A 17787-nucleotide genomic window follows, 5' to 3' on the forward strand; every position below is an offset into this window, starting at 1 on the left:
TCAAAGGAAAAAGCCTGCGAGTGAGTCAATCAGGCTGCTAGATGGCCAAGCGTTGAAAGAGTACTCAAGGAGGACCGAAGAAAATAAGGGCTAGGAATTAACTTAGATTGTCTGTCTCTTTACTGAGGAGGATGTTAGCGGGGGTCATACCCACACCAGAAATATTTTTTTGGTAACGATGACTCTGCATGACTAAACAAAATCACTGTGAAATTGGAGGATTTAATAAATCAAAGTGACAGACTAAAGAACAACAAATCACTGGGTCCAGATGGTATTTATCCCAGAGTTCTAAAGGAACTCAAACATGAAATTACAGACCTGCAAACTATAATTTAAAACAGCCACAGTACCAGAAGACTGGAGAGTGGCCAATGTGATGCCAAGTTTTTTAAAAAGGACTCCAAGGATGATCTGGGAAACAATAGACCAGTAAGCCTGACATCAGTGCTGGGCAAAATGGTAGAGGCTAGCCTGAAAAACAAAATTACTGATTATAGATAGGCATGATTTCATGGGGGAGAGTCAACATGGTTTTTGCAAAAGAGAGTCCTGTCTTACCAATCTACTGTGTGTATATATATATATATATATATATATTTTTTTTTTTTTTATAAAGGTGAGCCAGTTTATATAGTGTATTTGGATTTTCAGAAAGCATTTGACAGCCTCCCATGAGAGACTCCTCAGGAAATTGGGAGGTCATGGGCTAGGAGGCAGTGTCCTAGTTTGGATTGGTAACTGGATTAAAAAAAAGAAACCAGGAAACGGAGGGAAGGGCAATGATCCATAGTCTAAATGGAGAAAGGACATTGGTGGAGTGCCCCAGGGGTCTTTACTGGGACCTGTGCTATTTAGCATATTCATAAATGATCTGGAGGAGGGAACAGTGTGCGAGGTAACCGGATTTGCAAACGACACAAAATTGTTTAGAATCATTAAACCAGCAGCGGATCGTTAAGAACTGCAGAAGGACCTTTTGAGACTAAGATTCTGGGCTTCTAAATTAGGTTGCAATGTAACGTGGGTAAGTGTAAAGTAATGCAGATAGGGAAAAATCATCTCAAGCGCAGGTACACAATACTGGATTCCATCCAGGAAAAGGACCTCCGAGTCCTTGTGGTCAAAACCCGGAAATCTTTGGCTCAGTGTGCAGCGGTGGTCAAATAGAATTTTAGGAACTATTGGGAAAGGAGTAGAAAATAAAACTGCGAGTCTTGGGTGCAGTTCTCAGAAGACATAGCGGACATAGGAAAGAGAGAGAGAAGGGTGACAAAACGAATAAAGGGGATGGAAAAGCAAAACCGATTAGGGCTCTTTAGCTTCGAGAAGAGACTGAGAGGGGATATGATTGAGATTTGGAACAGGTAAATAAGAATGGTTATTTAGCCTTTTTAAACAACATTAGGAATAGCGGACACTCCGTGAAACTTGCAGCCAGCACATTTAAAACAAATTGTAGGAAGTAAGTTTTCACTCTGCGCTCAATCAAGCTATGGAATCTCTTGCCAGAGGATGAGGTCAAGACAACTAACATAGTGGGGTTCAAAGAGGATTGGACAAGTCCCTGAAGGAAGAGTCCATAAATGGTTCTTAGCCAGGCAGACTTGGGAGAGCCAGCGCTTATCCCTGGGAGTGGAGTAGATTGACTATTTGGGTACCAGTGACCCGGATCTCTCCATAAACGTTGGTCTGACCCAGCAGGGCAGGTCTTATATTAACCTAAGCAATGTAAGCATGCACCTAGGGCATCAGATGCCTACGGGTGCCAAAATCTTAAATCCAGCAGTGCCTGAGGCTTGCAGACTTATTCATCACTCATTCACACACGCAGTGCTGAAACATGCCTGTACAATCTCCCTGCTCCCAAAATAAGGGTCTGGTAGAAATTCCATCGATTACTGGGTGAGATTAGAGATCGCGCCTTTTCTGTGCCTGGAACAACATGCCAGAGCAGCTAAGAATATCGAGTGGGATAATTACTTTACAAAAATCTCTAAAGGCATGGTAGTTTCATGTCTTAACTTATGCGGCTAACTCTAGTCTCCCTGTAGAGCTGTCCTAAAGTCCTTGTTGTCTTTTCTGTACTTTATAAGTTCATTTTACTGTTAATCCTTACTTATATTGGAAATCCTCTTCATTTTTAACCATTTTGGGACAATTTTCAGTAGCCTGCGATGAGATAAGAGATGCATGCACCTTGTAGCCCATTTTCAAAGGTAGTTTGCCTTTTTAAAATTGCCTACAAAGTTTGGATGTACAAGAATGCCTGTGGCCTTTGCATGTATGATTTCTGTGATCTGGGGATAAAACAATGCATATGTTTTGAAAATCATGTGCTGTTTCTCTCTCACAAACTAAATGCCCTCCCCAGCCGGAATGCTGCTTTTTAATCTGATTTAAAATGATCCCATTGTGAAAGCCTGTGGGTGCTTTTAGCTGTTCTGCGAGGGGAGAATTTTCCACCAGGGTAAATGTCTGCATGCACACACACACACTCAAAAGGTGATTCCCTTTGTCAGTTGTCCTCTCCAGCTATTATTATAGCAACACATGCAAATTGTCAGGCCCATACACTTTCCTGGATCTGAATTTGGTGGCTGTCGGTGATGGCAGGGTATGGGTGCAGGAAACAGCTGGGGCATGGAAAGCTCATTTGTGCTTACAATGCTTCTGATCCTCCGGGAATACATAATTTCCACCTGTGCTGGCGCCGGCTTGCCTCGCCTCTGCATCATTTGTCGTTCTCTTCTTCCCCAGATGAATTCCTCTGCCTTTCCTTATGGGGATTATTGGGCATGGAGCAGTCCATTCCTGCACGCTCTTCTTCTTTTTTTTGGACTGATTTCCAACAATGAGTGAGGGATTCACTGAGATGACAATAGAGTCCAGGTGTGACCATGGTGCAGAAAAAGAAGCTTTGCCCTCGACTACTGGATTATCTGGTGATCATTGGAGCCAGGTAACGGCACAGTCACATCTGCTGTGGTATCCCTCCATGTGCTTTTGTAGCTCTCCATGAATTTGTCCAGTAGTCCTTTATCCGTCTGTCCCAAAGCCTGTTGGATCTCATTCTGCAAGTCAGTTTGTCTTTCTGCTTGCAGCTGCTGCTGCTCATGAGCACACACATGACTTCCTCTGTATCTGCGTACCGGAGATGCCAGATAGCTGTTTGAATTTCCGTATAGTGCACAATCTCCCTCTTTTCACCCATTTTTTTCTTCTTTCTTCCTCTCCAGTCTGTCTCTTTCCCCCTCTTGGACTGTGGATCCCGTCCCTTCTTTAAATAATCGGTGTGTATCTGTGTGTCCCCCCTACAGGCAGCCCAGCAGTGACAGTGTTGCTCAGACCCCAGAGCTCCTGCGCCGTTACCCTCTGGAAGACCACCATGAGTTTCCACTGCCACCTGATGTGGTCTTCTTCTGTCAACCCGAAGGATGTCTGAGCGTTCGCCAGAAGCGGATGAGTTTCCGGGATGACACCTCCTTTGTCTTCACCCTCACCGACAAGGACACTGGCGTCATTCGCTATGGGATTTGTGTCAATTTCTACCGCTCCTTCCAGAAACGAATCCCCAAGGAGAAAGAGGAAGGAGGCACGGGCTTTTCCGGGCTTCGCGTCCGGGACGTCCACAAGGTCTCCAAAGCGGCGGACGTTTCCTGCGCCCAAGACGAGACAGGCAATGAAAGCTCTGAAAGCGGCTCCTCCCGTCAGGCTCCGAGTGCTGATTCTACCCCTGATGTGAACAGGTCTCCCCGGGGGAAGCGCCTTGCGAAAGGCAGTCAGCGCTCACGCAACAGCTCCTTAACATCTCTCTGCATCCTCAGCCATTATCCCTTCTTCTCCACCTTCCGTGAGTGCCTCTACACCCTGAAGAGGCTTGTGGACAGCTGCAGCGAGAGGCTGATCAGCAAGAAGATGGGGATCCCAAAAGGAGTCCAGCGGTGAGGGCCAGGACCGCGCCCGTGTGTGCTGGGGCCTGCACTATCCCCGCGCTGCACATGTCGGGCCGTGGTCCATCTTAATAATACCAGAATAATGGAACTGGGTCATGCAACTCATTCTTTGAGTTTGTAGGGAAATGAAACGGAGTTTGGGGAGGGAGTGAGAACCGGAATGCAGATGATGTGGGTTGGCTCAGTTCTGTCTTTTTTTTTTCTCTCTCTCTTCACCTGTTTCTCGCAGGGATACGATGTGGCGCATTTTCACCGGCTCCTTGCTGGTGGAAGAGAAGTCTAGCATGCTCCTGCACGATCTTCGCGAGATTGAGGCCTGGATTTACCGTCTGCTTCGCTCTCCGGTTCCCGTTTCTGGCCAGAAGCGAGTGGATGTGGAGGTCCTGCCCCATGAACTGCAGCCTGCCTTGACCTTTGCCCTCCCTGACCCCTCACGCTTCACCCTGGTGGATTTCCCTTTGCATCTGCCCCTGGAGCTGCTAGGAGTAGACGCCTGCCTGCAGGTCCTGTCCTGCATTCTCCTGGAGCACAAGGTAAAAAGCTGGCACTGCACGTCCTCAGCAATGTGCCTTAGAGGGGGAGGAACGGTCCATCTCTGTGTCTGTGGTTTTCTTGGACTTGCGTCTTCAGTGATCCTTCCTCTGTTCAGCTAGGTGCTGCTTTATTTCTGTTGGGTTAGGTGTTGATTTGAGTCTCACAGCTTTGTTTCCTCTGGTTGTGTTGCTTTGAGTTTGGCCTCTGGTTCTTTTGTTCCTGCATCTGTTTTTGGATCCTGTCTCCATGCTGGTTAGGTTAGATGCCTTTGGCGTTATTCCAATTCCAGTTTATTTCTTATAAATAAATCAGAGATGTACGTAATAGTATATACTATAAAATACACACATTTTTTTTTAATCTTTAAAATACAAGCTAAATAAAACTGCTAAAATAAACCAGGAAACATGGAAGGACCAACTAGATAAAATAATTATAAAACAAAAGTAGACAAATAGTTCATGAGACTGACAAAACCAAATCAAAGAATTTAGTTTACAAACAAATTCAAATAGAAGTAATTATAACAATAGCCATTTGAAATGAAACAGGTTAAAAAAAAAAAGCCAGAGAAGGCCCAATCTTTTTGGGTGTTGATTTATTCCTCTCTGCATGTTGCTTCTGATACATAGAAATATATAAAATTGGAATTTATTAAAATGTTATATGCCACACTTTCAGCAAGCCATTTCAAAGCGACTTGCAAAGTAACATTTGTAGTAAAATTCAATATAAAACAATGCAATTCAGGACATAGGAACATAGAAAAGAAAAAACCCTGTGAAAATGAACTTAAGTCTGAAAATAGGCCTGAAGTTAATGTAAAGAGCGCTCAGTCTGGACCACATACTCGTTAGCTCTTTATACTAATTAGTGCTACATATTGTCCTGATGTCATCGGATAAGAAGTTCCAAAGAATTGGAGCAGCTAAAGAGAAGGCTCAGTCCCTTGTCAACTCTAATCATGGGGATCTCAAGCAAGCATTTTTCCCTCTGATGGCAGGGATTGTGCAGGCCTGTAAGTCCTGAGTATGGAGCGGGTCCCGCATGTGACAGCATTATGCACGTGCATTCGATTCAGGCTTTTTAATATTTTAGCCGCCACTTCCACGGCAGCCAGTGAAGGGCTATGAGACTGGGAGTAATATGTTCACACCACGGCGTACACGACAGGATGCGAGCTGCAGGGCTTGTGGTCAGTATTGCAGAAGACCTGTATACAATGAGTTACAATCATCAAGGCTGTTTAATAAGAGATTGAATTGTAGAAAAGGTCATAAGACAGCAGATACCTCCAGGTCCCTCTCTTCTAGTCTGCTCATTTTCCCTAGTTAACCTCTTTTACCCATTTTTAAAAAGAATCTGTGTTTATCCAATGTCGATCCTCTTTTTGCCTCCTGTTCTGTACATCTGCCACCCTTTCAGCCTCATTTTAGAATTGCCTTTTAGCTGTGAATTATTTTGGATTTATGGGACTCTGTTGGGTCCTGTGGTGGATTTTTTGATTAGATGTTGCTTTGGGTCCTGTTTCCATGTTGGATCTTGGTTCTATTAGTGCTGCTTTGGGTTTTGTCTCTGTATTAGTTTGGTTGGATTGATGTTCTTTGTGGGACCTGTCTGTGTCCTTTGGATCTAGTGTAACTGTGGGTCCTGTTTGTTCATTAGTTCTTTTTTGTTTTATATTCAAAGCGGCTTACATCCAGGTACTGTAGGTATTTCCCTATCCCCAGAGGGCTTACCTGAGGCAACGGAGGGTAAAGTGACTTGCCCAAGGTCACAAGGACTGACCTTGAACTCCCTGGTTCATAGCTGCTCTAAGCCCTAGGCCACTCCTCAGTCGATTGGATGCTGCTGATTTTGGTCCTGTCTCGACATTGCCTTTGTTAGACTGAATGCTGCTTTGAGTCCTGTCTCTGTTGGTGCTGTTAGATCGTCCTCTCTCTCCGTTGCTTTTCTTAGCTGTTGGTTTGCCTGGGTTGAGTGTTGCTTTGAGAATCTGTATTTTATCTGTGGGTTTCCCGTTACAGGTGGTCCTGCAATCCAGAGATTACAATGCACTCTCTATGTCTGTCATGGCATTTGTAGCAATGATTTACCCCTTGGAGTACATGTTTCCTGTGATCCCTCTACTTCCCACCTGCATGGCATCAGCAGAACAGGTGACTCCAGACGTCTTTGCATGGACTGAGTTTGGTAGGAGAAGGAATGGTTTTTGGCAGGAGGGAAAAGGAGGAGGACAGGCTCCTGTGGCTTAGAAAGTGAGGCGCATGGAAAGGTCATAGCAGGGGAGTGTGAAGGCAGTGGGGCTACTATGGGGCAGTGAAGAGAGCTGGGAAACTGAGGAAAGGGAGAGGTGATAACTTTCCTGGAATAGGTGTGTACAGGGGCGGATTGGCCGATCGGGGGATCGGGCATCCCCCCCGGTGGGCCGGTTGCTCTGGTCACGTGGTCTGCCGAGCGCAGCCACGACAGAGCCGCGCTCAGCAGACCACGGGGTATCTCCTGGGCCGGCCTGGGCAGAAAATCCCTGGGCCGATCTTTACCCGGAATCTGCCCCTGGGTGTGTAACAGGGGGAGGGGGAGGGAGATCATCTGTTAAGGGTCCTTGTGAAGGAGGGATAATGGCTGTTGGGGAAGGGAGGGAGGGGAGTACGTTCTCTATTTCTAATCTCTTGGCGGTCTCTCATGATCTTTCAGCTGCTGTTGGCCCCAACCCCTTACATCATTGGAGTCCCTGCCAGCTTCTTCCTCTACAAGTCTGATTTTAAAATGCCAGATGATGTCTGGCTGGTGGATCTAGACACCAACAAGGTAAGCTAGCACCCCTTACCTCCTACCGCAACTCTTAACTCCACCTTCCCTTTCCAGTGCCCCCTTCTCCTTCCCTGCTCTTGGACGTTTGGACCCTTGTGGATTTCTTCCAGGAAGAAGGGCTGGTGGAGCTGGATGTGAAGTCTGGGCTTACGATGCTTATTTGAAGTCTCATTCCCAACCTTTTGCCTGGGACTCGGGAAGCTCTGTCATTTGGACACAGTTTCCGTCTTGACGTGGCTTGACTGATACAGCCAGAAAGTGGCGTTGGGTTAGTAATGGGGGAGAGAGGCAGCCGGCAGATGAACTGTTTTTTTTTTCTTCTTTTACTTCAAGGTTATTGTTCCGAGTAATGCCGAGGTTTTACCCGTCCTCCCTGAACCAGAGTCACTAGAGTTGAAGAAGCACCTGAAACAGGTACATTAGGTGTTGGGAATTGAGAGAGAAAAGCAGTAGATAGGAAGCATTTCAATGTTTTTGTCTTATTATCTGATTCTTGGAGCAGCTCTGGCCTGTGCTGCCGGTACCCCAGGTAATGGAACGAGTGGCGGGAGAAAGATGATGAGGGGGTTGTGTTGTCTCCTGCCTCTGGTCTACCAGGATACTCGGGCTCCTGCTGCCAAGGCACAAACACTCTTTTATTTTTATTGCCGCCAGTGTGTTGTTTTTTTTTTTATTTTGGTTCTCATCTGTGTTCTTTGATTAGTAATAGTTTTGTTTTTTTTTCCCCTTCCATCTGTCTCTCTGTGCTCATGTTTCCGTCTTGTCTCTGATTGGCCGCTGGTGTTGTCATGTGATCTTCCATCTTGCCTCTTGCTCTGCAGTGTCTGGTCAGCATGACTGCGATTACCCAGCAGCACCTGCTCACATCCGACAACAAGGTGTCTTTATTTACTCGCTTTATTTGCCCCATTTTCCGTGGCTTCCTTCCTGCTGCTTCTTCCTGCTGGCTGCTCCTGTTTTGGAAGGGGTGGGGCAGGGGTATAAGAATCATTGTGGGGGGGGGGGCTTCCTGATTTAAAAGGACCATAAAGTGTGCGGCACTTCGCTACAAGCCTAAGGAAGTGAAATAAGCTTTCACTAATAGCAGCAACACTGTTACAAGGTGGGTCACATGGAACTCGAGCTCACAATATAACTCTGAGCACAAAGACGTGAATTATTTGCTCCAAGTAATTGGATGACTGCTGGCGAGGGGAACCGAACCAGGTGCTTTGCAGTCACTGCTCTCTGCTCTAAACCCTGTACTAATCTCTGCAGCCTGCACCCCACTCTTCTACACTAAGATCGGCATGCTACCCCCAATAGGTGCTCAAGTGTTACGGCTATAACTTTCTGGTTTTCCCAGGCTGCAGCCCTGTAGTACCCCCCCTCCCTGTCTGACGCCGTGCTGGAATACTCCAGCGCACCCTGTCCACTGCCACAGTACTGAAGTATCCCTTCCTAACCCTCTGACTTGCTGGAAGACTTGCAAATACGTGGTACATCCTAACGGGTTCCCCATTGCAAGACTGCTTTTTATCTCCGTTGCTTATGAGAGTAAAAGCACTCTTTTTGGTGGTTGAAATACGTTATGGAAAAGCCCTCTTAGGCACGTTGCTTCCATTGTTGCTTGTGGTAGTAGGCATGTTAGGAGGATGCGATTTCTCGTAATGATTTCTAATCATGTTTTCTGTTGCTTCTCAGGCTCTGGCCAGCATGAGCCTTAATACGCAACCCATACTGAACCTAGAAAAATTCAGTGAGGGGCAAGAAATTCCACTGCTGACTGGCAGACCCCAACATGACCCTCAGTCTACTCCCTCCACAGAGTTTAACCCCCTTATCTATGGCAATGATGTGGACTCTGTGGATGTGGCCACCAGGTAAGAGCCAGAGATAGGCATCAGCGACTCCATCTACCTGCCTCATGGGGCTTTATTGACTTCATGCAAAGATGGCAGGGTGGCGAGGCCTCCTATTCAAAAGATCTTTTATTTACCATCCTCTGGGAAGAATATGGATGGAGGAGAGCAGAATACTCCTCTTGATTTAACAGACTTTCTGGAAAATTCTGGGACCCTTGCTTTTTACAGGATAGAAATCATGTTCTTCATTTTATTTTTTTCTTCATCGCGAGTTTCTATTTAAAGGGGGGGAAACCGGTGGATATTTCCAGACTTAGCTAAGGCGACGCGGGAGCGGAGGAGGAACCTTTGGGCCATGGGGATCGTAGAGTCAGGCCCCCTTGTAAATGTTTGGTAGTCCTGAATGCTGTTAGATATGGATTTTTCGATTCCCATGCAGCTGAGGGACTTTTCTGGACCGTCTCCCAGCCCCCTTAGTGCGCTACGGCAGGGTGCGCTCAGGGGTTGCCTGGATTCTCTTTTGTAAGTTTCCTTAGTTCTGTTGGTTTTAGCCCCAAGATCCTTTTTTCTTCCCCCCCCCCCCCAAATATATTGTGGTCTTTTAAGGTTTTACAACTTAGCCTTTTTTTGTTTTAACATTTCTTGTGCATTTTATTAAGTTTGTGTAATCTGTTTTTGTTTCAGATATGTATATATTTGAATAATTATTTAAATTCAAATAAAGATAAAATTAAAAAAAAAATTGTGCGGAGAAGTCCAGTAACGTATGCCCCTTACAAAATTAACTTGTGCGCCTCCTTCTGAACTTCGTCCCAGAACTCCCCTATAAGCACTCCTTTTTTTTTTCTTTCCCCCTGTTAATATTACGTGTGACGCCGCAAGCACGTGCGTAATCTCGAGGTTTATAAAATAGCATATCCGCACGTACGTGCTACTTACGCATACCTGTGCTAATTTTACCCCCACACAGAGGGTGCCTGCATCCTTGTTACTGCATGAGTGTGCTGACCTTGAGCCTGGAGCTCCACTTGGCGCGAACGAGCTGCTCTTAGAATTGCTTCTGCACGGCACCGCTTTCCCCACTGACCGTGTCCCATTTGCCTGTCTGCAGAGTTGCCATGGTCCGCTTCTTCAACTCCGCAAATGTTCTGCAGGGATTTCAGATGCACACACGGACTTTACGCCTGTTCCCACGCCCTGTGGTAGCTTTCCAGGCCAACTCCTTCCTTGCCTCCCGCCCCAAACAGAGTTCCTTTGTGGAGAAACTTTCCAGGACCCAGGCAGTGGAGTACTTTGGGGAGTGGTCACTCAACCCTACTAACTATGCCTTTCAGAGAATCCACAACAGTGAGTCCAAACAAGCCAACCATTTCCTTTCTTCCTCACTTACATCTCTCCATCCTGTCCCCTTTGCATCTCCTTTTTCCCTCTTTCTCTCCTCTTTTCTTCCTCTTCTTTTATCCTCCTTCCTTTCCATCCATCTTTTATTCTCTGGTCCCTGTAGGTCAAAAATATCTTTCTAGGAGAAAGGGGAGTTGGTTGGCAGATGACCTTGGAGATTAAGATAGAAATAAATACTGGGAAGGGGCAGTATAGGAAAAGATCCTGGTGTTTGGGAGCAGTGGAGTGAAAAATATTATGGTGGGTTAGGGGGAGAAGATCCTGAAAGAGCTGATGGGAGACAATCACTTTGAGGCAGGTTAGGAAATAGCAGCTGGGAGAAGACCCTGGATGATGGCAATATTTGGAGGAGGAGTAAGCAGGAAAAGACCCTGGAAGGAGGGTTTCAGGGCTTGCTAAGTGGGAGAGGGCTCTAGAAGGGATGTTTCAGTGTGAGGCAGGTCTGGAGGGTTTGGGGAGAGGTAGATAGGCGAAGACCCCTGGAAGGAATACTTGCCATTTGTACGTTTTACTACATTTTGCTGAAATATTTCTCTTTCCTTTCCTGACTGGCACGGAAGACATGTTTGATCCAGCCCTGATTGGCGATAAACCCAAATGGTATGCTCACCAGCTGCAGCCCATCTATTACCGGGTTTATGATGGGAACTCACAGCTGGCAGAGGCACTGAGCATCCCCACCGAGAGGGAGACGGAGTCCGATCCTACCGATGACAGGTTGGTGAGAAATGGAGGACGGAGATGAAGTGAGATGATTGATCACCTAGAGATTTGTTCAGGACACTGAGATGTTTAAGTCCATCAGTGTACTATGCATACTTTTGTGAATGCTTGAGAACCCAGGATATATGAAGGCGCAAAAGGAGCGAGCCTTAATGAAGGAATTTTACATAAGAAAGGAGGACCGGAAGTGTTTGGATACTGCATGAGTGAGTATTTTCCCAGAAATGGTACGCGTGGAGAGGTGAGCACGAGGTATGTATATGACTGCGTGAGGGAGACGGACGTAAGTCTGGTGCGTATGGGGATTTGTGTCTGCAGGATTGGAGATGAGGACATGAATGCATAGGTGTGAAGTTGAGTGTACTGGATATGTGGATTGATGTGTGTATGTAATATGTACTGGGTGTAAGGCTGGTATGCATATCTAGGACTTTGGGAGATGTAGGGGACATGGAGGTATGGGTGGAGTTGGTAAAGGGAGAGTGTAGGAGGTGTTTCATGTGAGTGTCGGTGGACAGACATGAGCATGGAAGTGGCATGTTGATCTGGCTGCATGGAGATTGTGGTGAGGCATGTCGTTGGCATGTGTGCCTTCTGTGTCTTTCCCTCTACCTATATGCTCCTCACAGATAGTACAGATAGTACTCCTAGTTATGCATACCAGCCTTACACCCAGTCCAACACCCTGCACATATTACATGCACACATCAATCCACATATCCAGTACACTCAACTTCACACCTATGCATTCATGTCCTCATCTCCAATCCTGCAGACACAAATCCCCATACGCACCAGACTTACGTCCATCTCCCTCATGCAGTCATATACATACCTCGTGCTCACCTCTCCACGCGTACCATTTCTGGGAAATTACTCACTCATGCAGTATCCAAACACTTCCAGTCTTCCTCAGTTTTTTTTTGGTTGATTTTTGTCTGTTGTCAGAAAAAAGCAAACTACAACTAGATATTATACGTTGGCCTATGAGACTTGGAGGCATTATCTGTCCATTTGATATCGCCTGTGACTAGGCGCTCAGATTTAGGCCTTGTGCTTGCTCATGCTTGCTGGACTTGCACAATTGGTGACTTATAATACAAAGTGTGCTTGATTGGAATTACTCTCCGGGACTAGGAGACTCATTGCTGCCATCCCCTCGGCAGTTACGTCACGCCCCTGATAACACAAAAAAACTGCAGATCTCACGCCTGTCGTGGTTATTAGTACCTGTAACTGACGGCAGTTCTCTTTCACACGTGGTCTTGTATTCTTTCGTTCCCTCCCATTTTCTTCTAACGTTTCCTTTCATGTGTCTTCCCCTGGTTAGCTCAGTCGCTCACCTGGATGCTGACTGTCTTTCTCTCTCTCATTATTTGTGCTCAGTGGCAGTGACAGTGTGGATTACGATGACTCCAGCTCTTCCTACTCATCCCTCGGTGATTTTGTCAGTGAAATGATGAAATGTGACATCAATGGAGACACCCCCAGTGAGTATCTTCCTTCTCAGGGGCCAGTGGAAAGATTTGGGGCCTGGCATTGGACTGTAATAACAATAATCTTTGGAGGAGAAGGATGTGGCCAGCTGTGCTGGTCGCGCCCTGTCTCGTGATCAGCGTAGGTCATGGCTCCGTGTACATTTGGTTCGGGGGTGTCATTTTTGCGGTGTTTGTCTGAGGAGATGGCCTGTTGTAAAACGACGGGCCCTGATTATGTGGGCATGTCCTGTATGTGTGTGTAAGTTTACCTGCACTGAGACGAGACCTTCCCAGGGTGGAGTTGAGGAGGTGTTCTGGATTTTCAGAAGTATGCATATAAAATTCCTGGAAACTTTCTGTGCACAAATGAGGTGTAATTGTGTACGGGGCAGTTCTCTTTTAGAACTGGTGTAACCTATGTGTGCATTTGCAGACTTTCTTCTGCAGGCTGTCAGACGTATCCCTTACATGTAGTTTGGGGGGATGTCAGGCAATTTAATATTTCTTCCCCCACCACCTTGTATTAGTCGGAATGTTTTCCGTCTTAGTTTTGGGGTGGGAGGGGAGGGTTACCCCCTACCTGGTGGGGGAGAATGTGCCCTCTGTGTAAGTTAGGCTGGTAGATGTCAAGCCCTGCATTTAGTTTGATTGAAAGAGAGAGGGCACTGCTGCTCTTTCTGGGGTTTCAGAGAGCATCTTCTCGCTTGCAGACGTGGATCCCCTGACGCATGCTGCTCTTGGCGATGCTAGCGAGGTGGAGTTTGATGATTTCCAAGAGTATGCAGGCGATCTAGATGAGCAGGCGCTTGACAGTGAGAACTCTCAGGACAACAACCAGCCCCGATCCAGCTCCAGCACGACGGCTAGCAGCAGTCCCAGCACAGTCATCCATGGCATGAATCATGTGAGTACTTAGCATGCCTGGAGATGGAAGGGTCTGTAGTACAGGCAGAGAGAAACCATGATGGCAGTATCCTACAAACAAGGACCCACGTGTGCTGCATCCATTGCATGAATTTATATGACTGTGGTCTGGGAAGGAAAGTAATGGGTTCTGAGTGAAGGCAGACCACCCAGCACAGCCACAGCACAGTCACCTGTGGCGTGAATCGTGTGAGTATTGTGTATAGGATATGTCAGAGGCTACAGCCTGTGCTGAGATAGATCATGGTAGCTGCCTCCATTCACATAACCATAGGAGTGACACAATCACTGTGCTTGTGGCCACAGGAGTCAGCTGAGTATGCAGAAACGGAAGAGAAGATTGCAGTTGGTTTTCCAAATCAGGCCCCCTCTCTACCGGTGCCACCAAATTTCAGCAAAATGAGCCTGGAACGCCGTGAGAGCGACAGCATGAGCTGCAGCACCAGCTCCATGGAGAGCGTGGTGAAGAAGCGCGAGTATGATAACCCCTACTTTGAACCACAGTATGGCTTCCCAACGGAGGAAGAGGAGGAGGAGCAGGAAGAGAGCTACACCCCCAGATTCAACCAGAATCTCAATGGGAACCGGTAAGGATTTCTTCCTCTTGCACTGACCCTGGTGGAGAAAGCGAGGCACAGGAGCTGCAAGTGGGAGGGAGCAGCATTCAGGAGCCTTAGGAGAGAGCTGGGGGAGGAAAGAATGTGCAAAAGGTGGTGACACTCGGGAGCTGCAAGAGGTAGCGACTCGTAGCAACGCTTGGACAGTCACAGAAGGGGAAACTGCAGAAGGGAGTAAATTCTCTGAATTACATGAAGTGTGCAACATTAGAAGCTGCACTGGAGGATGGGAGGCGTGTGATCAGAGTTGGGACTGTATGGGATGAGGTTTGGGAGGATGTGCCCTGCGTTCCCTCTGGTAATCAGAAACAGGATGTAAGTACAACCAGTTTTAGCGATGACATGGCATATAGTGTGCAAAGCAGAACTGTTACATGCAGACTTTACCACTAATTTCCAGTCATTTTAGTAGCAGTAGTTGTAGCGATAAACTGCCTAACCTAAAAATGTTCCAGGCAGAATGCAACAGTACAAAATCCACATTCAGAAACAAAAGATTCAGTTTGAAAAATGCTGGGGTAAAGTCCCCTAATAGGCAGCAAGTTCCACCTACTCCTAGCAGTGCATGACTTCTACATAGACTTCTGAAAAGCCAATAGCTGGCCTGTAAGTCCTGTGTCTACCCACTTCCAGAATGCTTCCTGTGAGCGCGCATCAGAGTACGCATGCAGTCAGGTTACTTATACACGTCCGCCCACCAGGACTATTGTTAACGAGCTACTTAACGTGCACTCTTTATCCCCATAACTGGCTTTGAAATTGCCCCCATAATTGGATAATTTAAATTAGTTCTGTATTGCATGTATTCCTGTTTAAATGTTCAGTTTATTTTTCTTCTGGGGGTTGTTTGATGCAGGCTCCAGGCACCAGTGTATGTCTGCGTTGCTGGGGCTGTGACTTGTTCGTGCACTTTTTGTGTGCGGGTGGAATTGCCTATTTGTTTGTTTTTTTTCAGGCTTCAGAAGCTCCCACTGCGCCCCAACAGCCTGAAGCTGGCCAATGACTTAGAGGCAGAATCAGACTCTCGCGCCAGCTCCCCAAACTCCACCATCTCTAATAACAGCAGTGAAGGCTTTGGAGGCATCATGTCCTTTGCTAGTAAGTGCCTCTCGCCCCCCCTTGGCTGTGAGGCTATAGTGGGAGTGGAAATGCTGAAAAATAGAGGTTTGAAAAACAAAAAAGGAAGAGCAGATGGTTCTGGGGCTTATTGTGCATCGAGGTAGGAGGCAAAAATGGGTGAGGAGGAGCTAGAGATGGAGCAGGGACAAGAAGAGGGAAATGAGGGGTAGGAAGAGGACAGAGAGAGATTGGTGGGGAAAGGGACAGACAAGAAATGGCTATTGTTGAGGGTGGGGGGAGAAAGCTTAGAGTAAGGGAGGGATGATGAGATGATTGCTTTCTTCCATGCACCATTTGATGACACATTCTTGACTGGGTGTCCAAACCTCCGCTGATGCTGTTTTAAGAATCGAGTTCGAAAGGCCATAATAAAATGGAACCCTCTTGAAGAATGCTTATGGTCTCTAGTGGTTTTGTGAATCTTCGTATATCATTCTGGAGTATCCCAATACTACAATTGAAAACATTACTGCAGGGCAGGAACTTGTTCTGGTAGAATGAAGGTGAACATGCAGTGCCTCTGACCCTTTTTTTTGCAGGATACTGCAGAGGTGTGCCATTGCCTTCTGCAGCCTACATCACTTGGTCTTCCCTGATTGTCCCTCATCCAGGTCTTATCTTGCTTAGCTTCCAAGATCTAACAAGTTTAGTCTCCATAGGTCAGTGTTGCTGGGAGAACATGCTTATTAGTAGCAAAAATAAAGATCCTATTCTCTTCTGTGGAGCTTCGCTCTCCCCCTGCTGGTATATGGAGGAATATTATATGGTCTGGACCCATGCTGCTTCATCATCCAGTCAGACCAGTCCAGATGAATGGGTTATGCTGACTGACCAGCAGATGGCGACAGATCAACAAGTTTGCTGACATGTGCATCTGTGCTGACCTCAGTCTGACACTATTCTCTGTCTCCAGTGGATGGGAGACAAGCATCCTGTCCTGTGGAAGAAGACTTTATTAGACCGGATGAAGACAAAATTATTAGAGGGCAGTTTCTGTAGTGAGTGAAAGACCAGTCCACCCTCCCCCCAGTTGAACATAGCCCTAAGGGGAAGTACTGCTTTGAGGCAGCTCCAATGGTGAATGTTTTTACTCCCTCTGTTGTGCAGCAGCTGGTGGGGAGCTGATAACTGGAGTCCTCTGGGGGGGGGGGGGGGGTTCCATTCTCCTCCTCCCCCACCAGCTTCTTCCCTTGCAACCTGTATAAAAGACAATATATGGAGATCATCTTGTCTGCAATTTCTCACAGTAAAGTTTAATCTGAGAGTAAACAAAATAAGGTAAGGTAGGATCTTCAGGGATAGGACCTTCTCAAGCCGCACAACAAGTGCTTGGGGGTCCTATGTCTGTTTCCAGAAATAGGTGGCCATCCATACCGATTCTATCAGAGATGGGTCTAACTTACATCAGATCAGAGGGCCCTAGACATTATACCACACGGTTATGCTCTGAAATGTCTTCCAACTGTTCTCAAACGCTTTTATGGTTTTACGTTGTCACCGTGCCAGGAAGAGAGTGACTCTAGGCTGGTTTCTCGATTTTAAAGGCTCTGATCTCAGCTTTATAGATCCTGGGAGGATTAGGCATTAATCCCTTTTACTTGATGGTTCCCAAGGAGGAAGGGTTCTTCCATTCTGTCCTGGATCTCCAGCAGGAATGGCAAACTCAATGATTATAGCATGGGGAAAATCTCCTTGGATCTGTGGGGGCTTGTTTCTGAAGAGGCTGGCATTTCCTGGAGGACTGGTTCATAAAGGCGAAGTCAGTTCATGTCAGTGTGCTAGCTACTCAGTGAATAGTTCAGTTTTTGCAGGTCAGTTTTCTAAGACCTGTCTGAAGACATCTTCTGACTCAGGATTATCTGGGAGCACGTTTAATATGAAAGATAGGCCGTGTTCGGCTAATGGAGCAAGGGATCCAACAGTTGGTTCTCAGAGTACTTTTTTTTTTTATCCACCAGGAGTCCAAATGTATGGGTTTATTTTCAGCTTCTCAAATTGTTGGCAGTGGCGTTGGACCTATGACCCTGGGAGAGGGTGTGCAGAAGACCTCTTCAAGGGTGTGCTTTTCCAAATGGAATCCCAGTCTCAGAACTATTGCTGGTGCTGGAATCAGGTTATTCGGGCAGAGTGGTTATAATGCAGAAACCTGGACATGAAAGTGCCTCTGGAGATCCCAGTTTGGGCAATGGTAAAACCGAAGACTAGTCTAACAATCTGGGGACCACGCTATCTGTAACAGCTAACTTGGTGGCTGTGGTAGGCTGAAATAACGGAATGGACTCGCAGTTGGTTAGAAGCCAGAGATGTAGTTGGCTCTTTGGAAATTTTCACCTCTGTTCAAGGATAAGATCTGATATCACCCCTGTGATGGCATGTG

The 17787-nt window shown here is 46.7% G+C and overlaps 1 protein-coding gene across 22 annotated transcripts in view; it reads left to right on the forward strand.

Annotated features, from left to right (window-relative positions):
* Positions 1-17787, forward strand: part of MADD (MAP kinase activating death domain) — a 95454-nt gene that overhangs the window by 11045 nt on the left and 66622 nt on the right. For 16 of the 22 annotated variants that reach the window (XM_029582763.1, XM_029582773.1, XM_029582768.1 and 13 more), the window contains exons 2-15: positions 2761-2962; positions 3321-3944; positions 4186-4489; positions 6518-6649; positions 7188-7301; positions 7638-7718; positions 8126-8182; positions 8988-9166; positions 10260-10495; positions 11110-11266; positions 12659-12762; positions 13461-13654; positions 13981-14261; positions 15247-15389. In XM_029582763.1, the coding sequence (XP_029438623.1) occupies positions 2901-2962; positions 3321-3944; positions 4186-4489; positions 6518-6649; positions 7188-7301; positions 7638-7718; positions 8126-8182; positions 8988-9166; positions 10260-10495; positions 11110-11266; positions 12659-12762; positions 13461-13654; positions 13981-14261; positions 15247-15389 (2668 nt within the window). In that variant the 5' untranslated portion in view covers positions 2761-2900. The remainder of the gene's footprint in view (positions 1-2760; positions 2963-3320; positions 3945-4185; positions 4490-6517; positions 6650-7187; positions 7302-7637; positions 7719-8125; positions 8183-8987; positions 9167-10259; positions 10496-11109; positions 11267-12658; positions 12763-13460; positions 13655-13980; positions 14262-15246; positions 15390-17787) is intronic. The other 6 variants (XM_029582772.1, XM_029582775.1, XM_029582782.1 and 3 more) reach the window with 1 other exon arrangement.

Source organism: Rhinatrema bivittatum, chromosome 17 (genome assembly GCF_901001135.1).
Source record: "Rhinatrema bivittatum chromosome 17, aRhiBiv1.1, whole genome shotgun sequence".
Lineage (NCBI taxonomy): Eukaryota > Metazoa > Chordata > Amphibia > Gymnophiona > Rhinatrematidae > Rhinatrema > Rhinatrema bivittatum.